Raw genomic sequence first — 21,891 nt, 5'->3', positions numbered from 1 at the left:
TTTTATGTGAGTTCCACGCTCTTTAAATAATTTATTGCCTTCAGTTTTAACAAATTCCTCTCCCCACATTTTGCAGTCAAAAAACAATGTCTGGAATAACCCTGCTGGCAACTGGCATTCCTCTGAGGCCTGAAGAGCACCCCACACTTGCAGTCTAGCATGGTCAAGGTTGAACCCCCTGTATCACCACTCAGGGCATGTGAAGGTAGGTGAGTAACAACCAGAGCAGAAGGATTAGCTGAGGACTTGACCATGCTGAGCATGTGGGTTTGAAAGGCAAGACTAGTTCCTCCCATCTTGAAGCTCAGGGCGGTTACTCTGGAAAGAACATCAGCTCGGAAACTCCAGGAAAGAAGAGGAGGGCATGCAGGGAAGAGTCTAAAGGAGCTCAGGATCCTTGGAAAAGAGGAAAAATGGAGGGGACTTCTTCAGATCGTTTGGTTGAGGTTTTCATTGATCTTGCATTTTCCTTTTTCTATTTAATTTCCTTTTCCTTTTCCCAATTTGAGAAATGCCATTATCCTTGGAAGTGGAACCCAATCAGGGAAGGACTCAGGGTTAGAGAATCTCTGCCCAATAGACTGGACTCATGTACATGATGTCATGTTACTGGGTAGAGCTTCCAGGGGTAGGACTCTCAAGTATCCATGGGAAGGGATGCTGAGGAGGGGAGACTGACCTGCTTCTTCCCCAGAAAAGTGGTGGCTGTACCAGAAGCCTACTCCCGAATGCTCTCCGGGGTGGTCCAACCCCCAGTGATGACCTGTAGCAGCAATGTCAGGGTGCACCTTTTTTTTGCGGGGGGAGATATTTGTTGAGCACTTACTAGGTGCCAGGCACTGTACTAAACACTGTGGTACATACAAGCTAATCAGTTTGGACACAGTCCATGTCTATCATGGGGCTTAGTCTTAACCCTTATTTTACAGATGAGGTAACTGAGGCACAATGAAGTTAAATGGTTTACCCAAGGTCACACAGCAGACAGTGGCAGAGCCGAAATGAGGACTCAAGTCCGCCTGACTTCCAGGCCTGGGAGACTAGCCTCTGATGTGCCAGTCACATGGCCACCCTCTGCCTCCACAGAACAAAGTGGCACTTTAACGTAGACTTTTCATCCTGTGATCTTTCCCCACTTGCCTGGGGGAGTGGATTTGCTACATTACAGCCTTTGTTGGCTCTACAACCTCTTTCAGGGTTTGAGGATTCCCCCACCCTTTCTTTTAAATCAGTGAATCAGTAGAAAATATGTCTTGTTTGAAGCTCCGATAACAAGTGATATGAATTTGGGGGTGGACACATCCAGGCCTGCTATTTTCTGTCCAGGTGACAATTTCCTCACACCTACAACTCCTGCAAGCTCCAACTTAAAAGACTTGGCATGCCTTCATGGAGTGCCCCCTTGCTGCTACTGGGTTGGGAATGAGGGAAGGTGCTGGGAACCCTGTGTAAGCTAGTGAGTCATGCAGACCCACTGCCATCAACTCTCTGACCTGTATCAAATTCAGTCAGCTATGGAAGGATTGAGGGACAAATGTTTTGCCCATTGGAGAGTACTCAGGAGGCTTTATGCAGATAGCATGAGGGAACAGGGGAGTTTTCTTGGAGTTGGGGCTGAAATTTAGGGGAATTTCCCTAGAGGAGGGGCTGAGGAGGGGAATTTTCCTGGAAATGGAGCTGAGGGATAAGGGAGTCTTTCTGGAGGTGGTACTGAGGCATAAGAACATATATCTGTGGTTGAAGCTAAGGGATGTGGAGACTTTCTGGAGGAGGGACAGGGGACAGGGGAATTCTGGAGGTGGCTTTGCCAACGTTTCCTACTTGAGGAAATGAGATCCAATTCACTGACTAGTTCCCAGCAAAAATCTGAAAAGTTCCTACCTTCATTAACTGGACTTTTTTCCCCCAGCAAAAAGCTTCCCCCCAGTTGGGTAGTAGGGAACTTTATACTCTCTCTGTGCGATCTGTACTGCATAGTTTCCCTACAAATCATCATCACCATCATCAATGGTATTTACTGAGCTTTTACTATGTGCAAGCACTGTATTAACCACTTGGGAGAGTACAATACAGCAGTGTTGGTCGACACATTCCATGCCCACAGTGAGCTTATAGTCTACAGTCTAGGAAGCAGCATGGCTAAGTGGTTAGAGCACGGGCCTGGGAGTCAGAAGGACCCGAGTTGTTATAATCCTGCTCTTCCACATGTCTGCTGGGTGATCTTGGGCAAGTCACCTAACCACTCTGGGCTTCAGTTACCTCATCTGCAAATTGGGGATTAAGAATGTGAGCCTCATGTGGGGGAGGGACTATGTCCAACCTGATTAACTTGTATCTACCCCAGTGCTTAGAACAGTACTTGGCACATAGTAAACACTTAACAAGTACCATAATTATTATTATTAGAGGGGTAGGTGGACAATATAAATTTATAGAACATCTCTCTGTGAGGTACTAAAGCCTCTAAATTGCCTTTAAGATATCTGAACTTTCTGAGAATCTGTCTGATTTTTAAAGTTCTCGAGGGCAGGGATTACAGCTCTTCTTATTCTTTATCCACCCCCTACCATTCAGCACAGTGCCCTGTGGATACCAGATAAGTCTAAATGGAATGGAGCTGATCTGGAATCCATGTTGCCAATGGTGATTTAGGGAGTTACCATTTGGTTAGTTAGGAAATTAACTGTTGGTGCTGAAATTTTCTGAACTCTAGTCCTTTCCCAGCTGTCTCTAGGGCTCAGTGCCCACAGCTCAATCCTAGTCTCGCAGTGAACAATTGCATTTTTCCCCCTTTCTTGGCCCCCTCACTAACCATGGACATTATTAAAGCCAGATGGTGGACAGTGACTCTCTTTGCAGAGCAGCTCAGAAGTTGTGGTTATGCAGGCCGGGGGGGCGGGGGAGAGGAGAGGGCATTGAAAGAGGATGAAGGGAGGGGGAGCTTCAGCCTGGGAAGCCATCTAGAGGACTACAGGCCCCACAGTCAACTCTGAAGTGTGCTTATCCTCCTCCCCCATCTTGGCCTGGAGAGGCTATTTTGGGACTCAGAGAACAGCAGGGTCAAAGCAAGCTGTTTTTTCAGTCCGATTCTTCCCTCCCTCCCTCCCTTCCTCCCTTCCTGTCCCTGGGGGCTGCAGGCCCCCGAGCTGTGTTCGAGTCCCTGCAGTCTGATTTTAACCAGAACCAGACAGCAGGCCTGGGCTTTCAGGCTCTTGACCTTGCTTCTCAGCAGCGGACTCCCTTGCATATCAATGGAAATACCTGCCCTGTGGAATGGACAATGTCCGACTTTTCCCCAGATTTTGCAGGACTGACATGCTTCCCCCAACTTCTCCCTCTTTTGAAATTTCTGTCGCAAGACTAGAGTTTTCTTCTGCCTCTCAGAATGGCCAACCTCCATTCTTGGTGTAGATGCTGGTCACTAAAACGTTTTCTACTTGTTCCTCTTCTGTTCCTACGGTGTGATTTCTGGCTGATCCTCTCTCCATTTTGGGCAGTTTTGACCATCTCCATTAAAAAGTAAGTTCACTGGACAAGGGCTTCACTCACTCTGTCTAGGCTTGTCTGTGAGGAAGGTGACTTTTATTAGGTCTCTTCCTCTGGCCTCCAGAGCTAGATTGGTCAGTTTTCCTCTGACCTTTTCCAGTACAAACCAGATGCTTTTTTGTCCATTTCAAACTTTCAGTTCCAAGTCAGTGATGCTGCCCAGGCTTCATACTGACTTGGAAGGGAAATGCAAAGTCTCTGGAAAAATATCCTAGGATCAAGGGAAATTAACATCCTTCCAGAAAATGCCACCCTTGACATCACATTACATTGCATCCATGGCCTAGAGAAGAACTGTGCCCTAGTGGGTAGACCACTGGACTGAGAGTCACAAGGACCTGGGTTCTAATTCCAGCTCTACAACTTGTCTGCTGTGTGAGCTTGGGCAAGTCACTTCATTTCTCTTTCTCTCGGTTACTTGTAAAATGAGGACTAAGTGTGTGAGCCCCATGAGGGACAGGGACTGTCCAACCCAATTTACATGTATCCACCCCAGCACTTAGTACAGTGCTTGGCACATAGTAAGCACTTAGCAAATACCACAATTATTATTATTGTTATTCACAGGCACTCCTCGTCCAATGAATGGTGTATGGGTGTATGGTACATGGAAGGGCCTTAAGTGATCACTCAAAACCCTGTGTCCCAGAAGCCCCACAGGGCTCAGCCCCTGGGGAGCGTAGCTGAGTTGGGCGGGTTTTCACTGAGGCTCTTATTGGGGGCTTCCTAGGTGGATGGAAACTCGGAGGTGGAAACTGTCCCACAGGCCACTGGACCTCTTCTTAATGGTCTTGGTGTTGCCTGGGCTCTGTCGTTCCCAGAGCAGGAGAGGCACTGGCTTCTCTGTGCCCTTGTGTGCCACTCCTCCCACCATGTCTCCTAAGTAACGGATGTTACTAACATCTAAGTAATGGGGTTTCTCTTCCCTGGGTTCCGACCAAACCCACAGGTCTGGTGGGATGGGTATCTGTCAACAAGTGTCTGAAAACCCTAGTTTCACTTCTGGAAGGTGCTGGTTCTGAGACTTGACGCTTTGGACCCGGGGGTGGTTGGTTGACTCAGTCAGCCAGATGAAGCTGAGGAGCAGAAGTAAGGGGAGAGGAAGGAAGTAGAGAAGGTCTAGACTGGGAAGGGCCACATCAGGTCCACAGGCCAGATCTGGCTCATCTATCAGTTGGATCCAGCTCACGGGTCAGGTTTGAACACCGGCCGCTTCCTTCCATGGCCGCACCAGGTGACCCTCTGGCCAAGTAATTGGTCACTCCTAGTCTAAACGGATCTTCTCCTCTCTCAGGGGTTGCTCAAAGTTCCAGACCACAGCTCTCCATACCCTTTCATCCCGACCTGGATGATAATAATCACTGGTGTTTAAGTGCATGCTATATGTCAAGCCCCGTTCTAAGTCCTGGAGTAGATACAGGATAATCATGTCAGATATGGTCCCTGGGATTCATAATAAAAATAATTGTGGTATTTAAGCACTTACTATGTGCCAGACATTGTACTAAGCACTAGGATAGATACAAGCAAATAGGGTTGAACACAGTCCCTGTCCAGTGTGGGGGCTCACAGTCTCAATCCACATTTTACAGATGAGGTAACTGAGGCACAGAGAAGTGACTGGGAGAATGGATATTGAACCCCAACTCTACAGGTGAGGAAACTGAGGCACAGAGCGGTTAAGTGACTTGCTCAAGATCACAGTAGGCAAATGGCTGGGTCAGGAGTGGAACTGAGGTCCACCGACTCCTATGCCTGTGTTTCTTCAATTAGGTCATTGTTGCCTAATCCATTCCCTGGGACTGCCTCGCCTATACTCCTCTGTGTTGCCCTGTCCACCCAGTGGGACCTCTCCCCCAGTCAATAAAATGTGAGCTCTCCAGGCCTTCCTCTTCAAGGGTGGGAGGAGGGGAGAGACTCAGGGGGAGCCTGTGGGCGGCAGGGTTGAGGAGCAGAGAGGAACTGAGTCATCACCCCACCCTGGGGCCCCACCACAAGCAGCAGAGTGTGTCTGAGGTTCCTCAGCTTGGCAAGGTTGGGCTGAAGGTCCGGGGCTCTGTTACTGGTTGCGGTTGGGTCTTCGACCCCGTCTCCCGCCAGAGCTGGAAGGTGGAACTATGCACAAGCAGAGGAGGGCTGCCCAGATAAGGATGGGGCTGGGCCAGATGTTTCCAGTTGTTTGAGCTACCCTTCCCCACTCCCGCCCCCCCGCCCAGTAGAGTTGTGTATGGGCCTCTCCTGGGTGCGCTGCTCATCAGCCCCAAAGCACCCTGCCCAGCCTCCTTTTTCCTGGGCAGGCAAGAGTTAACTTCCATCATTCATAACGTGACTCCGCTTAGCCGGGTGGGGCTTGGCGAGGCACAACCCAAAGCCGCTTCTCCGTGGGCTTCTCCCTCCTCAGCACTCCCCCTCATCCTGCACTCTCTCTCTTGGATGGCCCCTTCGGAGTCGATAGCATCTCTTCCCAGCCCTGGCTCTCCCTGAGTCAGCTGTCAGGGAAGTTTTCCAGGCAGGGAGTGGCCGTGGCTTCTCTGAGGCACCCGGGGGGCTGCGACTTGGGGTCCAGGACCCACCCTCTCTCCCTCACCCCCCCACCCTCACTTTGGGTCTGGGATCGTCCATTCAGACGTTTGCTCGGCTCCACGGTAAGTATGTGGGGCTGCCCACACCCCCCGCCTGTAGTGTAGTTGGGAGTTCAGTAGCGTTAGCAAGCGGGGTTTGGTAACTTCACCCTGACTGTGGAGCTGGAGGAAACTTCAAGTGTCTTCCTGTTCCTCTAGTTAGAGAGGAAGAAGGGCTGGGCAGAACCCCACTGCCTCCTGGGGCAAGCCCACTCTCCCCACCAAAGCCGGCTTTGGAAGGGAACAGGAATGTTGCCTTGAAAAAGCGGGCAGTGCATTCCTTGTGTAGAGTCCAGAAGCCCTGGGAATTACCAGCGGGGAAGGAATTCTGAGAGCAGAAGCCAGTTATAAACAGTCCAGGGATGGGAGACATTATGCAGTGACCACGGACTCTCTGGCCAGTTATATCAGAGACCATGGTGATGTTCGGTTGTCCGAGCAAGTAAGGTGGGAGGGAAGGTGAGTGGGTGAGGGGTCAGGGTTTGCTGAAGGGCAGCAGCTTTAGGCTGAACACCGGGAGATATGATCGACTAAAAAACATGGAGGCAGGGTCTCTGGCCGTATGGATTCTAATGTGACTTGTGAGAAAGAAACTGAGTGAATAATGCTCCATCCAGATTGCAGGGACCCAAGAAGGAATCTCAATAGGATAGCCACTAGGAGAGACAGTGGTCTCCCCCAGTTTTATTCATTCTTGGGGTCAGGAAGTGGAAAGGGGGGGACTTCCTCCCACCCGCCTCCACCGTCTGTGCCCCCGCCCAAGGCAGAGGCCATCAGAGGGCTCTCTGCTGCAGCTTCACCGCTCTGCTCTCCTTGCATTTAGCTGTTGGGTCTCATGGTCCTTGTGGTTTCTGTCTTCCTGTGAGGAGGGGATTGTGCTACAGAGGAAACACCCCTTTTTCTGTTTATTTTTCTTTTTTTGGTCTTTGTTAAGTGCTTACTGTGTGTCAGGCTAGAACGGCCTGGCCTACAGCTCAGGGTTGCCATAGGGTGGCCTGAGATCAGGGTTCCCTCTCCTCTAACTGTTCAGAGCAGGGCAGTATACTTGGAGGAAAGGGCTAGGCCTGGCTCTAGAGTGAGGACTTTCAGCAGGAATGATGGCTTGGGAGGTCAACCTGGGATGGCGGGAGGGTCAGCAAGATGAAACAGTTTAGGAGAGAGAGGCTGCCTTTCTGGACCACTTGTTGGGCCCTAGCCTGAGTCATTTCTCTGCTGTTAAACATCATCCTTTCCTGGTCTTGAACCGAGATTTGAACATCGCTCCCCTGGCCACACCCAGAAGGTCAGGTCTAACCACCAGTGGGTTTCTCAGGAATTAGTGGGAGCTGGCGAATCTTAGCTCAGGGGTAATGGTATCAAGAGGATGCCCTGTGGGCCCCCTGGGGCTTGCAACTCAATGAATTGAGGTCCAAATTCGGGGGCAGGTTGCTTCTGCTGCCAGCCCTTCAAGGAAGTAGATGAAGTAATCCTCGCAAGGAGGCTGGCTTTTTCTTTATTGTGCTTCTGTTGTATTTTTCCAAGTGTTTAGTATAGTATATTGTACCCAGTAGGCACTCAGTAAATGCCATCACTACTACTTCTACAAGGGAAAGCCCAAATGAAGGTTTGAAGTGGGAAGATGAGTATCTCCCTGGTCTTTGGAGAAGGCGACCTATTTCTGGCTCCTGACCCAAACCCAGCTTCTGTCCTAGGGTCCTGGAAAGCCTGCCAGGAGGGACAGGGTAGCAACCCCCAGCCAAGATGCCCGAACCAGCTCGCCCGACGGTATTTATGCTGGAGACGACGGACAGCAGTCCAGAGGAGAGGGCCAACGCCAGTGCCCGACCAGAAGGGAAGGGCAGAAAGAATGAACTACCGCCTATGGAGTCTGCCTTCCAGAAGGAGAACAGCGATTTTACTCCTAGTATCCGGGTCAATGTGAATTACCACCCAAGGTAGGCTGCTTGTCCGTCACTCAGCACCTGGAATTAAAGAATAAACGAGGATCCTGCTTAGAGTCAACTAGAGCATAAAGGGAACATTGTTCTAAGCGCTGGGTTTAGATACTAGTTAATCAGGTTGGACACAGTCCTTGTCCCATGTGGAGCTCACACTCTTGATCCCCAATTTGCAGATAAGTTAAGTGAGGCTCAGGGGAGAGAGGTGGGATAGCCAGCTACAGCAGGGAGGCTTGCTGTGTTTCACAATCAAGGCTGAGTCTGGGGCAGAACTTGAAGGTGGGAGATAGAAGAGAGCAGGAGAGGCCTTCCATTGTCTCTGGGCAACATGGCCTATTTCTGACTCCTGACCTTAGTCCTCATGGTAGCTCAGGGCAGAGCCCTTTTGCACAGGCTGGGTTCGGCCTGCAGGTTCTACTGGTCCTAAGGCCGTGGAGTCAGGTCAGACCCACATAAAGCTGGACCTAATTGGGTTTGGAAGCTCCTTCCCCTCAGCCCTCCATTTTGGGTATGGGAAATGGGAGCTGGATGCTGGCATGGGCTAGCAGAGACCGGGCCTGGGAGTGTGAAGGACCTGGGTTCTAATCCTGGCTATGCCACTTGTCTGCTGTGTGACATTGGGCAAGTCGCTTCACTTCTCTGTGCCTCAGTTCCCTTATCTGAGAGCTCACCTCCTCCAGGAGGCCTTCCTATTCTGAGCCCCCCCTTTCCCTCTGCTCTTCCTCCCCTCCCCATTCTCCCCTCTCCCGCCCTCTGCTCTTCCCCGTTCCCCTCCCATCAGCACTGTGCATATTTGTATATAGTATTTATTACCCTATTTATTTTGTTAATGATGTGTATGTATATCTCTATGATTCTATTTATCTTCATGTCTAAGCTAGACTGCTAGTTTCGTTTCGTTCTGTTTTACTTTACCGTCTGTCTCCCCCGTTTAGACTGTGAGCCCGTTATTGGGCAGGAATAGTCTCTATCTGTTGGCAAATTGTACACTCTAAGTGCTTAGTACAGCGCTTTGCACATAGTAAGCGCTCAATAAATACTATTGAATGAATGAATGAATGTGAAATGGAGATTAAGACTGTGAGCCCTACTGGGGATATGGGCTGTGTCAAACCTGATTACTTTGCATCTACCCCAGAGCTTAGAACAGTGCCTGGCACATAGCAAGCGCTTATCAAATACCATTAAAAAAGAAATGTGTGACAGTTGGTATCTAGGTGCAGCGTGGCACAGTGGAAAGAGCACGGGCTTTGGAGTCAGGGCTCATGAGTTCGAATCCCAGCTCTGCCACTTGTCCAGCTGTGTGACTGTGGGCAAGTCACTTAACTTCTCTGTGCCTCAGTTCCCTCATCTGTAAAATGGGGATTAAGACTGTGAGCCCCATGTGGGACAACCTGATTCCCCTGTGTTTACCCCAGCGCTTAGAACAGTGCTCTGCACATAGTAAGCGCTTAACAAATACCAACATTATTATTATTATTATTATTAGGTGGTCATCATAAGTGTCAACTCTTCGTATTTAGCACGGGGGCATGGACTGTGTGGGACTCAGTAGAGGCAAGCAGGCTTTAAAGAGCTGAGTCCTATCTGTCCTGTTAGAATGCTCTTAGGACGTCATTCAGTCATAATTTTTAAGTACTTACTGTGTGCAGAGCATTGTATTAAGCGCTTGGGAAAGTGCAATGCAACAATAAACAGTGACATTCTCTGCCTACAAGGAGCTCACAGTCTTGGGGGCAGGGGGGAGATAGACATCAACACAAATAAATAAAATGAAACATATATCTTCTCAGAGAGGAATGGGGTAGATACCCTGATGGACGCTATTGATCACTTAGCCATACATTGCCAGAAGTCACCAGCAGTCACAGAAGGGTTTCTTCTCTGGGAGAAGAGGATGGACACATTGACTGACACACACACACAAACAAACAAAAAACTTTTTTCCTTTCCAGCTCATGCACTCACTTAGGCTCACCCACTAAGCACTAAAAGTATTCACCCCACAGCAATTAGGTAAATATCCTTGTAATCATATCTTTCCCTTAACAGTATTGTATCATCTTTGTGTACATAGCCTTATACTCATATCCTTCGCTTACTTGTATTATATCATCTGTGTGTCCCCCATTAAACTGATAGTGACAGAGGGAGGCTGGAAGTCCTGCTTGAATTGTTGGGAGGATGAGAGGATATATTTCTCTCCACAGGTGGAAATCCACAGTGGGTAATGTCCCTCTGGATGCCCCTGTTAAGTTACCACCTTTGGTGTTCATTCATTCAGTAGTATTTATTGAGCCCTTACTATGTGCACAGCACTGTGCTAAGCGCTTGGAATGTGCAATTTGGCAATACATAGAGACCATCCCTGCGCAATGACAGGTTCACAGTCTAATCGGGGAAGACAGACGGCAGAGCAAAACAGAACGAGACAAAAGCAAGACAACATTATCACGATAAATAGAATCAAGGGGATGTATACCTCATTAACAAAATAAATAGGATAATAAATAATATATACAAATGAGCACAGTACTGAGGAATACTAGAACTACAAAGCCCAGAAGCCCATAGGGACAACCCCAGTGGAACAGCAGCACTTCCTCTTAAACCTTTGGGAATTCATTGTGGGTTGGTGGGGTTCTCTGACTGGACTGAGCTGTGATCCCCAGTGCTAATCCAGGTCCAGACTGATGCTTCTGCCTCAGGATGGTTCCTTCCTTTGGGGAGAAGAGCTCCTAGGGAATTGGGAACTCTCTCTGGGGCTAGTGAAATAAATCCAGGACTGAGAGTCAGTGCTGACTCTGACATTTACATGCTGTGTGACCTTGTGCAAAACACTAAACTTTCTCTGTGCCCCAGCTTCCTCCTCTGTAAAGTAGGGTACAGTACCTGGTCTCTCTTCCTCTTAGACTTAGCTTAGTGCCTAATAAAGTTCGTGGGGCACAGAAAGTCCTTAAATACCATTATATTATTATTTTTACTGATAAGGTGGTAACCCTGCAACTTTCTCCAGCAACCAGCAGGACCCAAACCGCTTCGACAGAGATCGGCTCTTTGGAGCTGTTGCCAGGGGAGATCCAGAGGAGCTGGAAGGTCTGAAGGAGTATCTGCAACGGACCGGAAAATTCCTCACCAATTCTGAATATAAAGGTATGGCAGCCCCAAAGTCCCGGCTAGGCTTGAGAGCTGGACTGCCCCTTTCTAACTGGAGGAGGGAGCAGGATAGAATTGGGCTGGGAGAGCTCACCTGCTCTTTGGTGGAGACTGCCTCCTAGGCCTGGGGCAAGCTGACATCCTGGGGCTAAGTTATCTGCTCCTCACCCCATCTTCTCCTGGACCAAGAGCAGGAGGAGATGGGACAGGATTGTTTAAGGGGTCCAGGGAATGTAATTTCTGCACCGGCAAGAAGTTTCACTCTTTCAACCCACCAACAAGCAACTTGTTTGCCATGGTAATCATTCTTGTGGTAAACACTGGGCCAAGTTCTTGGACACAGTCTCTATCCACGTGGAGTTTAGAGTCCTAAGGGGAAGAGAGAACAGCTATTGAATCCCCACTTACAATTTGCAAAATTGTAAAATCCTCATTTTACAGTTGAGGCACAGAGATGTTAAGTGACTTGCCCAAGTTTACCCAGAAGACAAGTGGGGGAGTCGGGATTAGAGCCCAAGTCTCCTGCCTCCTAGTCCTGTGCCCTTCCCACTAGGTCACTCTGAACCTCCAAACACCTGTTTGGGGAGAGAAGCAAGAGAGATTCCCTCAAGGTCTCTGTACATACTCTTTGAATTGACTAGTTGCCCTGCCTGCCCCTTTGGCCTGTATTCCTGGAGCTGGCCTGTTAGAAACTTCCTTTTTCTGGGGCCAACTGGCCACGACCCTTCTTATCCCCCCTTAACCTTTAGAAGCCATTTTCACTTCCTGGCCTGGCTTCTAGGCAGAGGGGCTAAAGGGTCCCCTGAAATCAAAGCTCCAAATCGCCAATTACAAGCTGGAGTCGGGGTAGAGTCCCCTCAAGCAGCCCCCAAAGGACTCAGGGACTCACAATTAGCCATCTGGGTTTCTGCCCCTGTATCCTGTTCCTTCCAGGTGCTTCCCCCCTTTTTCACTAGTGGATCAACCACAGACCTAGGAGTCAGAAGGACATGGGTGCTAATCCTGGCTCTGCCATTTGTCTGTTGTGTGACCTGGGGCAAGTCACTTCACTTCTCTGTGTCACAGTTATCTCATCTGTAAAATGGGGATTAAGACTGTGAGCCCCACATGGGACATGGACTGTGTCCAACCTAATTAGCTTGTATCTACCCCAGCACTTAGTACAGTGCCTGGCACATTGTAAGCTCTTAACAAGTACCATTAAAAAACAAAGCAAAACAAAAAAAACGAATCATCTTGTATCTCTCTCTCGACACATAGTAAGTGCTTAAAAATACTATTATTATTATCCTCATAATGTTTAGGGGTGGGGGGGGGTGAGGGTGAAGACACTGGTATTCAGGCTCCACCCTGCCCTAAACCAGTGGGGTCCCAATTTGAAACTCAGACCTCTGCTCCGGGTGCTTGCTCAGGGGCAGCAGTGCTAGGCTGACTGCCCACCCTGCTCACAGTTGGATTCAAACTCCCACAACCCTCCTGAATGTTTCTCTCCTGGCCAGAGGCAAACACGGGAAAGACCTGCCTCATGAAAGCCTTGCTGAACCTCAAGGCCGGGGAGAATGCCACCATCCTGCCGCTGTTGCAGATCGACAGAGAGTTGGGCAACCCGTTGCCACTGGTCAACGCCACGTGCTATGATGAGAATTACCGAGGTGATTACTGCTGGGAGGGGAGCTGGACCTGGGACTGCAGGGGAAAATATGGGAGGGTCTTGGGGAAGGAAACAGGTGGTCCTCCTCCTCAAAGGGTGCTGGAGACACACAAGCATTCATTCATTCAGTAGTATTTATCGAGCGCTTACTATGTGCAGAGCATTGTACTAAGCGCTTGGAATGTACAATTCGGCAGCGAGGGAAGGGCCTGGAATATGAACTCAGATGAAATCTAGCTCCAGTGTGTTCATAAGATTCAAAAAACTGTTTATTATTGCATCTGTTATGTGCTTCCTTTGTACCAAGCATTGTACTAAGCACCAAGGAAGTATAGATACATTCCTGACCCTCAGGAGGAGGCCCATCGTCTAAGAAGGGAAGTGGGGACACTAGCAAAGATCAAAGAAAAGTAACCACATATTATAGTACAGTAATGCCTTTGTTCTCTCTGAAGTGTGGTTCTTGTAAAGGATCATGTTTATTTTATCATGGTTTCTTCTTTGGTAGAGGGAGTTTTCCTAATGCCAACGGAATATGTCCTTGAAGAATCTCATGTGACTGGAAAATCAGAAGCAGTGTGGCTCAGTGGAAAGAGCAGGGGCTTAAGAGTCAGAGGTCATGGGTTCAAATGCCGGCTCTGCCACATGTCAGCTGTGTGACTTTGGGCAAGTCACTTAATTTCTAGGTGCCTCAGTTACCTCATCTGTAAAATGGGGATTAAGACTGTGAGCCTCACGTGGAACAACTGATTACCTTGTATCTACCCCAGCGCTTAGAACAGTGCTCAGCACATAGTAAGTGCTTAACAAATACCAACATTATTATTATTATTATTATTAACTATTGAATTCATGGGAATTATAGGTTAGGACAAAGGTAGTTCAGAGACACCAGCATGATCAACATTTTTTTGATATGAATTCCCTTATTGTGTTCTCCACTAGGAGAATACTTTACCTGCTTGTCCAACACGGTTACTATATTAAATACTGTACAGTCGCAAAATCACATAGAAACACAAATTAGTGTAAGTAATCTACCTGTGCCAATTTATGGAATGTGTTAGAACAGACTAGTGTTATGGGAAGAATGTTTTTTAATTCTTCCATCATGTTCTCTCCCACTCATGTGACAAAAGCATACATAGCATGTTCCCAAGAAACCAAGTGGAAGGGACCTGCTTAAGGTGGGTGTGGGGGATAGTCATTCTTACCCCAGGAGCTAATAGGGCCTAGGAGCTAGGGCTTGGGAGTCAGGTGATTGAGGTGCTCATCCCAGCTCTGCCACTTGTCTGCAGCGAGACCTTGGTCTAGTCACCTGATGTCTTTGTGCCTTGGTTTCCTTAACCGTAAAACAGGAAACTGATCTCCTTTCCTTTTAGAGTGAGAGCCCAATGTGGAAAAGGGGTATGTTTGGTTTTATTATTATGTATATTCCCCAGTGGTAAGCACAGTCCTTGGTACTAGCCAACTCTTGATACATATTAACTAATAATCATAATAACCCTGGGCTCGGCCTCTCCCTTTGTCTCCTTAGGGCACAGTGCCCTGCATATCGCCATAGAGAAGAGGAGCCTGACTTGGGTGAAAGTCCTGGTGGAGAATGGAGCAAATGTCCATGCGAAGGCTGATGGGCAGTTCTTCCAAAAGAGCAAAGGAATTTGCTTCTATTTTGGTGAGTGGACATTGGAGCATCCCTGGCTCCAGCTTTCTTCCTTCCCATCATAAACGCTGGAGTCTCCTACCCCAAAAGACTAGTGGTTCTTTCTGAGCAAATACCATCAGACCAAGATCCCTAAAGCACTAGCCACTCATGCCACATAGTGACTGCAGTGAGGAAAAACTAGTGTTGTGTCATCCTCCTCTTTGCCTCCGGAAGTTGGTTAAGTCTGCAGGTTTGGAGTGAGATCTACAAGACCACCCTGGATTGGCCATAAACCAGTATCCTAGGGTCTCCCCCAGCTGGGCTTGACCCCCACACCATTCTTCTTAGTGGAAGAAGATTCACTTCCTTGATCAGAGTGCCCTGAGGGTCTGGGCCCTGTGACTCCCCTCAGGGAAAGGGCCAGTCGCCTTGGGAAATCAAGGAACTCGGTTACTGCCTAGCTTTAAAGTGAGCCCAAGGGAATGTTGCCTTGGTTTACTAAATGTAGTGAACATTTAATACATACCTTGATGATGCTGATAATAATAATAATAAAACTTAATGTTCAATACCCATTTCCCCATCTCCAGGTGAGCTCCCTCTCTCACTGGCTGCCTGTACCAAGCAATGGGATGTGGTGGAATTCCTGCTGGAGAACCCGCATCAGCCAGCCCGTCTCGAGGAGGGCGACTCCCAAGGCAACACAGTGCTCCACGCCTTGGTTATGATCGCCGATAACTCCAAGGAGAACACTTCGCTAGTGAGCGCCATGTACGACGACATCCTCAGGGCCGGAGCCAGGATCTGCCCCTCCATGAAGTTGGAGGACATCCCAAACAACCAAGGCCTGACGCCTCTGAAGCTGGCAGCCAAGGAGGGCAAGATAGAAGTGAGTGAGGCTCGCAAGCAGGAGGGCATCCTGGTCCTGTCTGTGCAATGTGGGGGATGTGAAGGATGAATCTAAGAGGACTTATAGTGAATAAACAACCAAGAGAGTCCTTATCTAGTGCTGAGTTTCCATGCTATCTTGCAATTACACAACATTCTCTTTTTCCAAAACATTTCATATTAGATTGCATTTTTGTCCTCCCAACAACCCTGGGAGGAACAGTAGAATTATCTCCACCTTTTTAAAGGGAGGAAACTGGCACAGAGATAAAATGATTTACCCGAAGTCCCACAGCAATGCTGTTTCCACTAGACAGTCCTGTCCCACATTTCATTTAAATGCATGGGTGTATCTCTGGTTATCCACTTATGTAAGTCCCCTCTGCAGCTTAAAGGCTTTACTCCTCCAAGAAGTTTTCCATGATTAACCCAGTTCTCCAAATGACAAATGCATTCCTTAATCAAATTTTCTTTTCCAACTCATAATTGCAGTATATATGTTTATAGTTAAATTGCTTCAGTGTTTTTTGATCTTATCTTTCCCATTAAGTTTGTAAATTCCTTGAGGGTGGAAGCTGTTGGCTTTTTACTATGATTCCCTGCAGCATATAGTATTGGGCACCTTGTGAGTGCTCAGTAAATATTTGTTGACCAATTGATCAGGTAATATATTTGTGGGTGTGTAGATGGAGTGTGTGTGCATATAGAGGAATCTGCCCCGGATTCGTGCATGTTTATATAGCAGTGTGTATGTCCTGGGAAAGTGTGGAGGGCTGTGGGCTGCTCTGAAGCTGGTCTTGGAAATGTGAAGTTTGTACACAATAGCTTGGCCTATGGAAGAAGTATTTTAAATCCTCATATTGGCTTGAACAGGTGGGAGCTGTGTTGAGTAGGAAATTCCTCTTTGGCAATTGCAGCCTCTCCATTGTCCTTGCCCACGGGTCTGACAGTTGATCACTCAATCTATCAGTGGTCATCACGTGTGCTTACTGTGTCTAAAGCACTACTGAGTTCTGGTCCTGTGGATTAGTGAATCCTGAGCAGCCCCCCTCATGCTTGGGCCCCTTGCCTCCTTTTCAGATCTTCAAGCACATCCTGCAGAGGGAGATGAGTGGGGAATACCAGCACCTCTCCCGCAGGTTCACCGAGTGGAGCTATGGGCCAGTCCAAGCAGCTCTGTACGACCTGTCATCTGTGGACAGCAGTGAGGACAACTCCGTGCTGGACATCATTGTGTTTGGCTGCAGAGCACCGGTGAGCAGGGCCGCAAGCAAAGCTGGCTCACCTTTCCTGGGTGCTATGATCTGCACTGGCATAGTCTCACTGGGTACAGGAGGACAACCGAAAGTCACTGCCACAAGTCCCCATCTATAGCAGGACTGGCCAGTGCAGATTTCATATGCATTTAAGGAACAAGAAATCTGCACTCTCTCACCTCCCTTGACTGGAGAGGGGGTGAACAAGGTAGTTGAGACTTATTACTTTGAGGTCTTCTGTCATAAAAAATAATTGTCGTATTTGTTAAGCAGTTACTATGGGCCAGGCACTGCACTAAATGCTGCAGTAGATACAAGTAAATCAGTTTGAACACGGTCCATGTCCCACATGGGGCTCACACCCTTAATCTCCATTTTGCAGATGAGGAAACAAGCACAGAGAAATGAAGTGAGTTGCCCAAGGTCTTACAGAAGACAAGTGATAAAGTCGGAATTAGAACCCAGGTCTTTCTGACTCCCAGGCCCATGCTCTATCCCACTAGGCCATGCTGCTTCCTTATCCGATAGTCCTTCTCTCTCCAGATGACCAATCTGAAAGACAGGTAGAGCTTAATGCTTGACCTTCGGCTGGCCCGTTGAGAGAATTGAGAACCTTTCCCAAAGTCTCAACCGTCCTTGTCCCTGGAAATGCTCACAGTGTGTAAGGTTTGAAAGGATGAGCTGGAGACACTGAGGGTGACTTCCTAGACCTCAACTAAGAAAGAGTCTGGAGGACTGGACTTGCTTGGTAACTCTTTGTTGTTCTCTCCTTTCTCTCCCCTGCCTTGCCTTCCACCTCAGAACCGGCACAAAATGGTGGTTCTGGAGCCACTGAACAAACTGCTGCAGGAGAAATGGGAGTCCCTTGCTATCCGGTTTTACTTCAATTTTGCTTGCTATGTGATATACATGATGATCTTCACGGCGGTGGCCTATCACCAGCCTGTCCTGGGGAAGGTATGAGGGCATCCAACCCTGGGAGAGGAAGCAGAAGAGGGCAGGAGAGGGGAAGCCTGAATGTTCCGGGAAAGGGAGAGGCTTTTCATCATCTTTATCCATCAGCCTGGACCCTGAACCCTGCGCTGCTCTTATTTTACAGACCTTTCTACCCCTGAAAGCAACGGCTGGGAACTCCATGCTGTTAATGGGACATATCCTTATCCTGTTTGGTGGCTTCTACCTCTTCTTTGGCCAGGTAAAAAGCCCTGCCTTCAACCTCATTACCAAAGGATATAATATCAGCAAGTTGTCATCATGCAGATTAGCACAGATCTAAAGGAAATGAGACTGCAGGTAGTGTAAACTGGACGTCTAGACTGTAAACTCGGCCTTTAGACTGAGAGTTCATTGTGGGTAAGGAATGTATCTGTTTATTATACTGTACTCTCCCAAGTGCTTAGTACAGTGCTCTGCACAGAGTAAGTGCTCAGTAAATATGATTGAATGAACAAATAAGGATTTGAATGCATGAGAAACATATGTCCATCTCAATGATAACTCCAAGTCTTCAGCTTACTGACAGCCAAACGACAGGTCATCCTGACATTGGTAAATCAGAGGATTTGAGAATTGCAGGAATACCTCAAACTGATCCCCTGCTTCTGAGTCGGTGAGCCCTTAACCATCCATCAGTCAGTAATATTTATTATGGGCCTACAGTTTGCATGGCACTGTAGTAAACACTTTGGCCTGATGGATAGAGCACTAGGCCTGGGAGTCAGAAAGGTATGGGCTCTAATCCAGCTCTACCACTTGTCAGCTGTGTGACCCTGGGCAAGTCGCTTAACTTCTCTGTGCCTGGGGCTGTTGATTAGTCAGTAGTATTTACTAAACACTTACTATGGGCAGAGCACCATACTAAGCACTTCGGAAAGGCTACTGGGCATGATCCCTACCCTTAAGGAGCTTATAGTTTGGTGGGGGAAGAAGTCAAGGGTCCTGTCAATTTTAGGTTTCTATCCTTCATGTTCTTTTATGTCTCTCACATTTCAGTTTCTCCAACACACATGGACTAACCAAACATGCATTTCTCTTGATATGTAAACTGCATACATTCTTCTTTCACCTTTCACACACTGCTCTGTGGTTGGATTATTAATAAGAAAGGAGTGAATTGGGTTTTTTGAAGCAGAAGCTCCAAGAGCTTAGTGAGGCAAATGGCAAAGGCAGAAACATTGTCACGTTCTGCAAATGACAGATACGATTGTACAACAAAGGGCTGTTTTTGTGTGTGCACATTGTGGTTGGGTCTGTGGGTCCTGCATTAACCTCTTCAGCTATACATTTACTTGGTTGACTCTCCCCATCGGTATGTCTTCTTTGAGTATAAAGGACAGCCCTTTGTGCCTCTCCTATCTCTCCACCTCCATTAAATGTATCTTTGAGGGCTGAGGCCATGTCTATTTGTTCCTTTATAACTGCCCCAGTGCTTAGCTCAGGCCTGCACATTCATTTCCCACTCCTGACTGACCAGTTATTAACTACTGTTACTCAGCCTGGCTTTCATTTCTCCCCAGGCTGCAGTGGTCATTCCCCTAGGTACTTTCTCTGTTCCTCGAAAATGGACCAAGGCTTCACAAATATGTTTTCCATTAAGAATTCCACAAGACTTTACTTCTGTGATGCCATGAGGTGTTTCCACAATGCTCCCTGCCTTCCCACCTCCTTTAGGAGGACTTACCCAGTCAATTTCTATCATCCTAGTCATGTCATCCAAAAGGCTATTCTTAGCACTTAGATATATCTCCTCCCACTTTCCATGCTTTTGGTATTACCAGTGGTTTCCCTGTTTATTTTTTCTCTTGCTCCTTATAGATCATTGGTGTACCTGTTTCCTCCATTTGATTTTAAGCTCCTTGAGATGCTTTGTCTTTCATTTTTATTGACCATATCCTAGTAATAACAACAATAATAATAATAATGGTATTAGGTGCTTGGATACAAGCTAATCAAGTTGGACACAATCCCTGTCCCACTTAGGGCTCACAATCTAGGAGAGAGAACAGGAATTAAATCCCCATTATATGAATGAGAAGTAGCATGGCCTGGTGAACAGAGAAATCGTAGCTCATGGAGTCAGATGGACCTGGGTTCTAATCCTGACTCTGCCACTTGCCTGGTGAGTGATCTTGAGCAAGTTACTTAACTTCTCTGTACCTCAGTTACCTCATCTGTAAAATGGGAATTAAGACTGTGAACCTCACGTGGACATGGACTGTCTCCAACCTTGAATCTACCCCAGCATTTAGTACAGTGCCTGACTCATAGTAAGTGCTTAACAAATACCATAAAAATGAGGAAACTGAGGCACAGAGAAGTTGTGTCTTGCCAAAGATCACGTAACAGGCAGGTGGCAGAGCCAGAATTAGAACCCAGGCCCTCTGACTCCCAGGCCCATGTTCTTTTCATTAGGCCACACTCTTTCGTGCTGCTGCTCTGTGCATAGTAGGTGTTCAGTACATACTCTGGACATGGAATCCCCAGCCCTGGGGATCTTTAAGAAAAGAATAGCCACCCTTGGGGATTTAGACATTCACCATTCTATAGGTAGGGAGGTGGTCCAAACAGATGTGGCAGTTTCGATTAACCATCATTGATATTTCTTGAGCAATTACTGAGTGTGCAGAGCACTTTACTAAGCGTTTGGGAGTATATAATACAACAGAGTTGCAAGGTAGGTTCCTTGCCCACAACAAGCAGGCAGTCTAGAGGGGAGCTCACAATCATGATGGTATTAGCCATTTATCTACCAAAGCTTTGGGCTTAGTGCAGTGTGATCAGATGAGGCTCATAGTCTGACAGGTATTTTATCTCTTTTTTATATTTGAGGAAACTGAGGCACAGAGAGGTTGACTCTTTTTGTTTGTTTTTGTATTTAAATGCTTACTATGTTCCAGGCACTGTACTGAGCGCTGGGGAAGATACAAGCTAATCAGGTTGGATGTAGTTCTGAATCCCACGTGGGGCGCAGAGTCTCAGTCCCCATTTCACAGATGAGGTTACCGAGACAGAAAAGTTACTTGCCCGAGGTCACACAGCAGACAAGTGGCAGAACTTGGATTAGAACCCAGGCCCTTCTGACTTCCAGGCCCATGCTCTACCCACTAGGCCATACCGCTTCTCCAGAACCCACAGCAGACAAGTGGTAGATCTGGGACAAGAACCTGGATCTCCCAGCACCCAGCCCCAAACCCTTGCCACTGGGTCCAGCCAATCTGCCTTTCAGTTAGAAAAAACAGCCATTTCACACTGAAAATGCCAACCCAGTTATGTTTTACTTAACCAACTTGCTGATTTCTCCGGCAGCTTCGTTACTTCTGGAAGAGACACCGGTTCCTTTGGATCACGTTTGTCGACAGCTACTTTGAGATTCTCATGTAGGTATCAGAGCTCCTGGGCTTGAAGTGGTTGGGGGTGAGTAATGACGGCTCCCACCTGTTTTCCAGAGGCCTACAACCACCCCACTTCCTTTTATAGACTCCCTTTGAGCCTGAAGATGAATCATCCCCCATTCTCACTCACTGAATGCCTTCCAATCTCTGGGAGGATGCCCAATCCTATCAATAGTATTTATTGAGCGCTTACCGGGTGCTGAGCACTGTACTAAATATTTGGGAGAATACAATCGAATTGGCAGACACAGTCCCAACCTTCAAGAAGCTTCCAGTCACCAGAGTCCTCAGACTAAGTACCCACCTCAGTGGCTAACATTTTTAAATTTTATTTTTATCTAATGTTTTTATGGTATTTAATGCCTCCTATATGCCAGGAACTGTTCGAAACGCTGGGCACTGTTCTGAGCACTGGAATTCAGCGTCCAGCAATGGGTCTGAAATGGATTCAATAAAACCTGCCTCTTCCTTCTTTGGCTTTCATTTTGTAGCTGTGTATATGAATAGGTAGCTGAACAATGAAGTTTTGTAACATTGGATTTTGGGGGGCTCTTAGCCTGAGGAAACGGAGCTGGAGCAGGGAGAGATGTGACCGAGGCTGAAAGAGGTTGATGTGGGCCCATGTGGATAGGACTTATGCCAGTTTAGATGTGTGTGTGTTTGTGTGTGTGTGAGTAAATGGATAGAGAGATATATGTGTGTATGTATCTATATCTATATCTACATATCTATCTAGATATAGATATTTATATCTATATCTATCTAGATAGATAAAGATAGATATCTATATAGAGATAGAT

The 21,891-nt window shown here is 47.6% G+C and overlaps 1 protein-coding gene across 4 annotated transcripts in view; it reads left to right on the top strand.

The window, feature by feature from the left end:
- TRPV2 (transient receptor potential cation channel subfamily V member 2) overlaps nucleotides 1-21,891 on the top strand; it is a 35,495-nt gene that overhangs the window by 4,453 nt on the left and 9,151 nt on the right. For 2 of the 4 annotated variants that reach the window (XM_039914501.1, XM_039914500.1), the window contains 9 exons: nucleotides 7,859-8,101; nucleotides 11,121-11,257; nucleotides 12,760-12,912; nucleotides 14,449-14,586; nucleotides 15,147-15,445; nucleotides 16,525-16,698; nucleotides 17,502-17,657; nucleotides 17,800-17,895; nucleotides 21,006-21,076. In XM_039914501.1, the coding sequence (XP_039770435.1) occupies nucleotides 7,908-8,101; nucleotides 11,121-11,257; nucleotides 12,760-12,912; nucleotides 14,449-14,586; nucleotides 15,147-15,445; nucleotides 16,525-16,698; nucleotides 17,502-17,657; nucleotides 17,800-17,895; nucleotides 21,006-21,076 (1,418 nt within the window). In that variant the 5' untranslated portion in view covers nucleotides 7,859-7,907. Of the gene's footprint in view, nucleotides 1-5,922; nucleotides 6,192-7,846; nucleotides 8,102-11,120; nucleotides 11,258-12,759; nucleotides 12,913-14,448; nucleotides 14,587-15,146; nucleotides 15,446-16,524; nucleotides 16,699-17,501; nucleotides 17,658-17,799; nucleotides 17,896-21,005; nucleotides 21,077-21,891 lie in introns of those variants that run through there. The other 2 variants (XM_029082616.2, XM_039914502.1) reach the window with 2 other exon arrangements.

This window comes from Ornithorhynchus anatinus, chromosome 17, assembly GCF_004115215.2.
Source record: "Ornithorhynchus anatinus isolate Pmale09 chromosome 17, mOrnAna1.pri.v4, whole genome shotgun sequence".
NCBI lineage: Eukaryota > Metazoa > Chordata > Mammalia > Monotremata > Ornithorhynchidae > Ornithorhynchus > Ornithorhynchus anatinus.
This window is presented reverse-complemented; position numbering and strand designations above follow the sequence as displayed.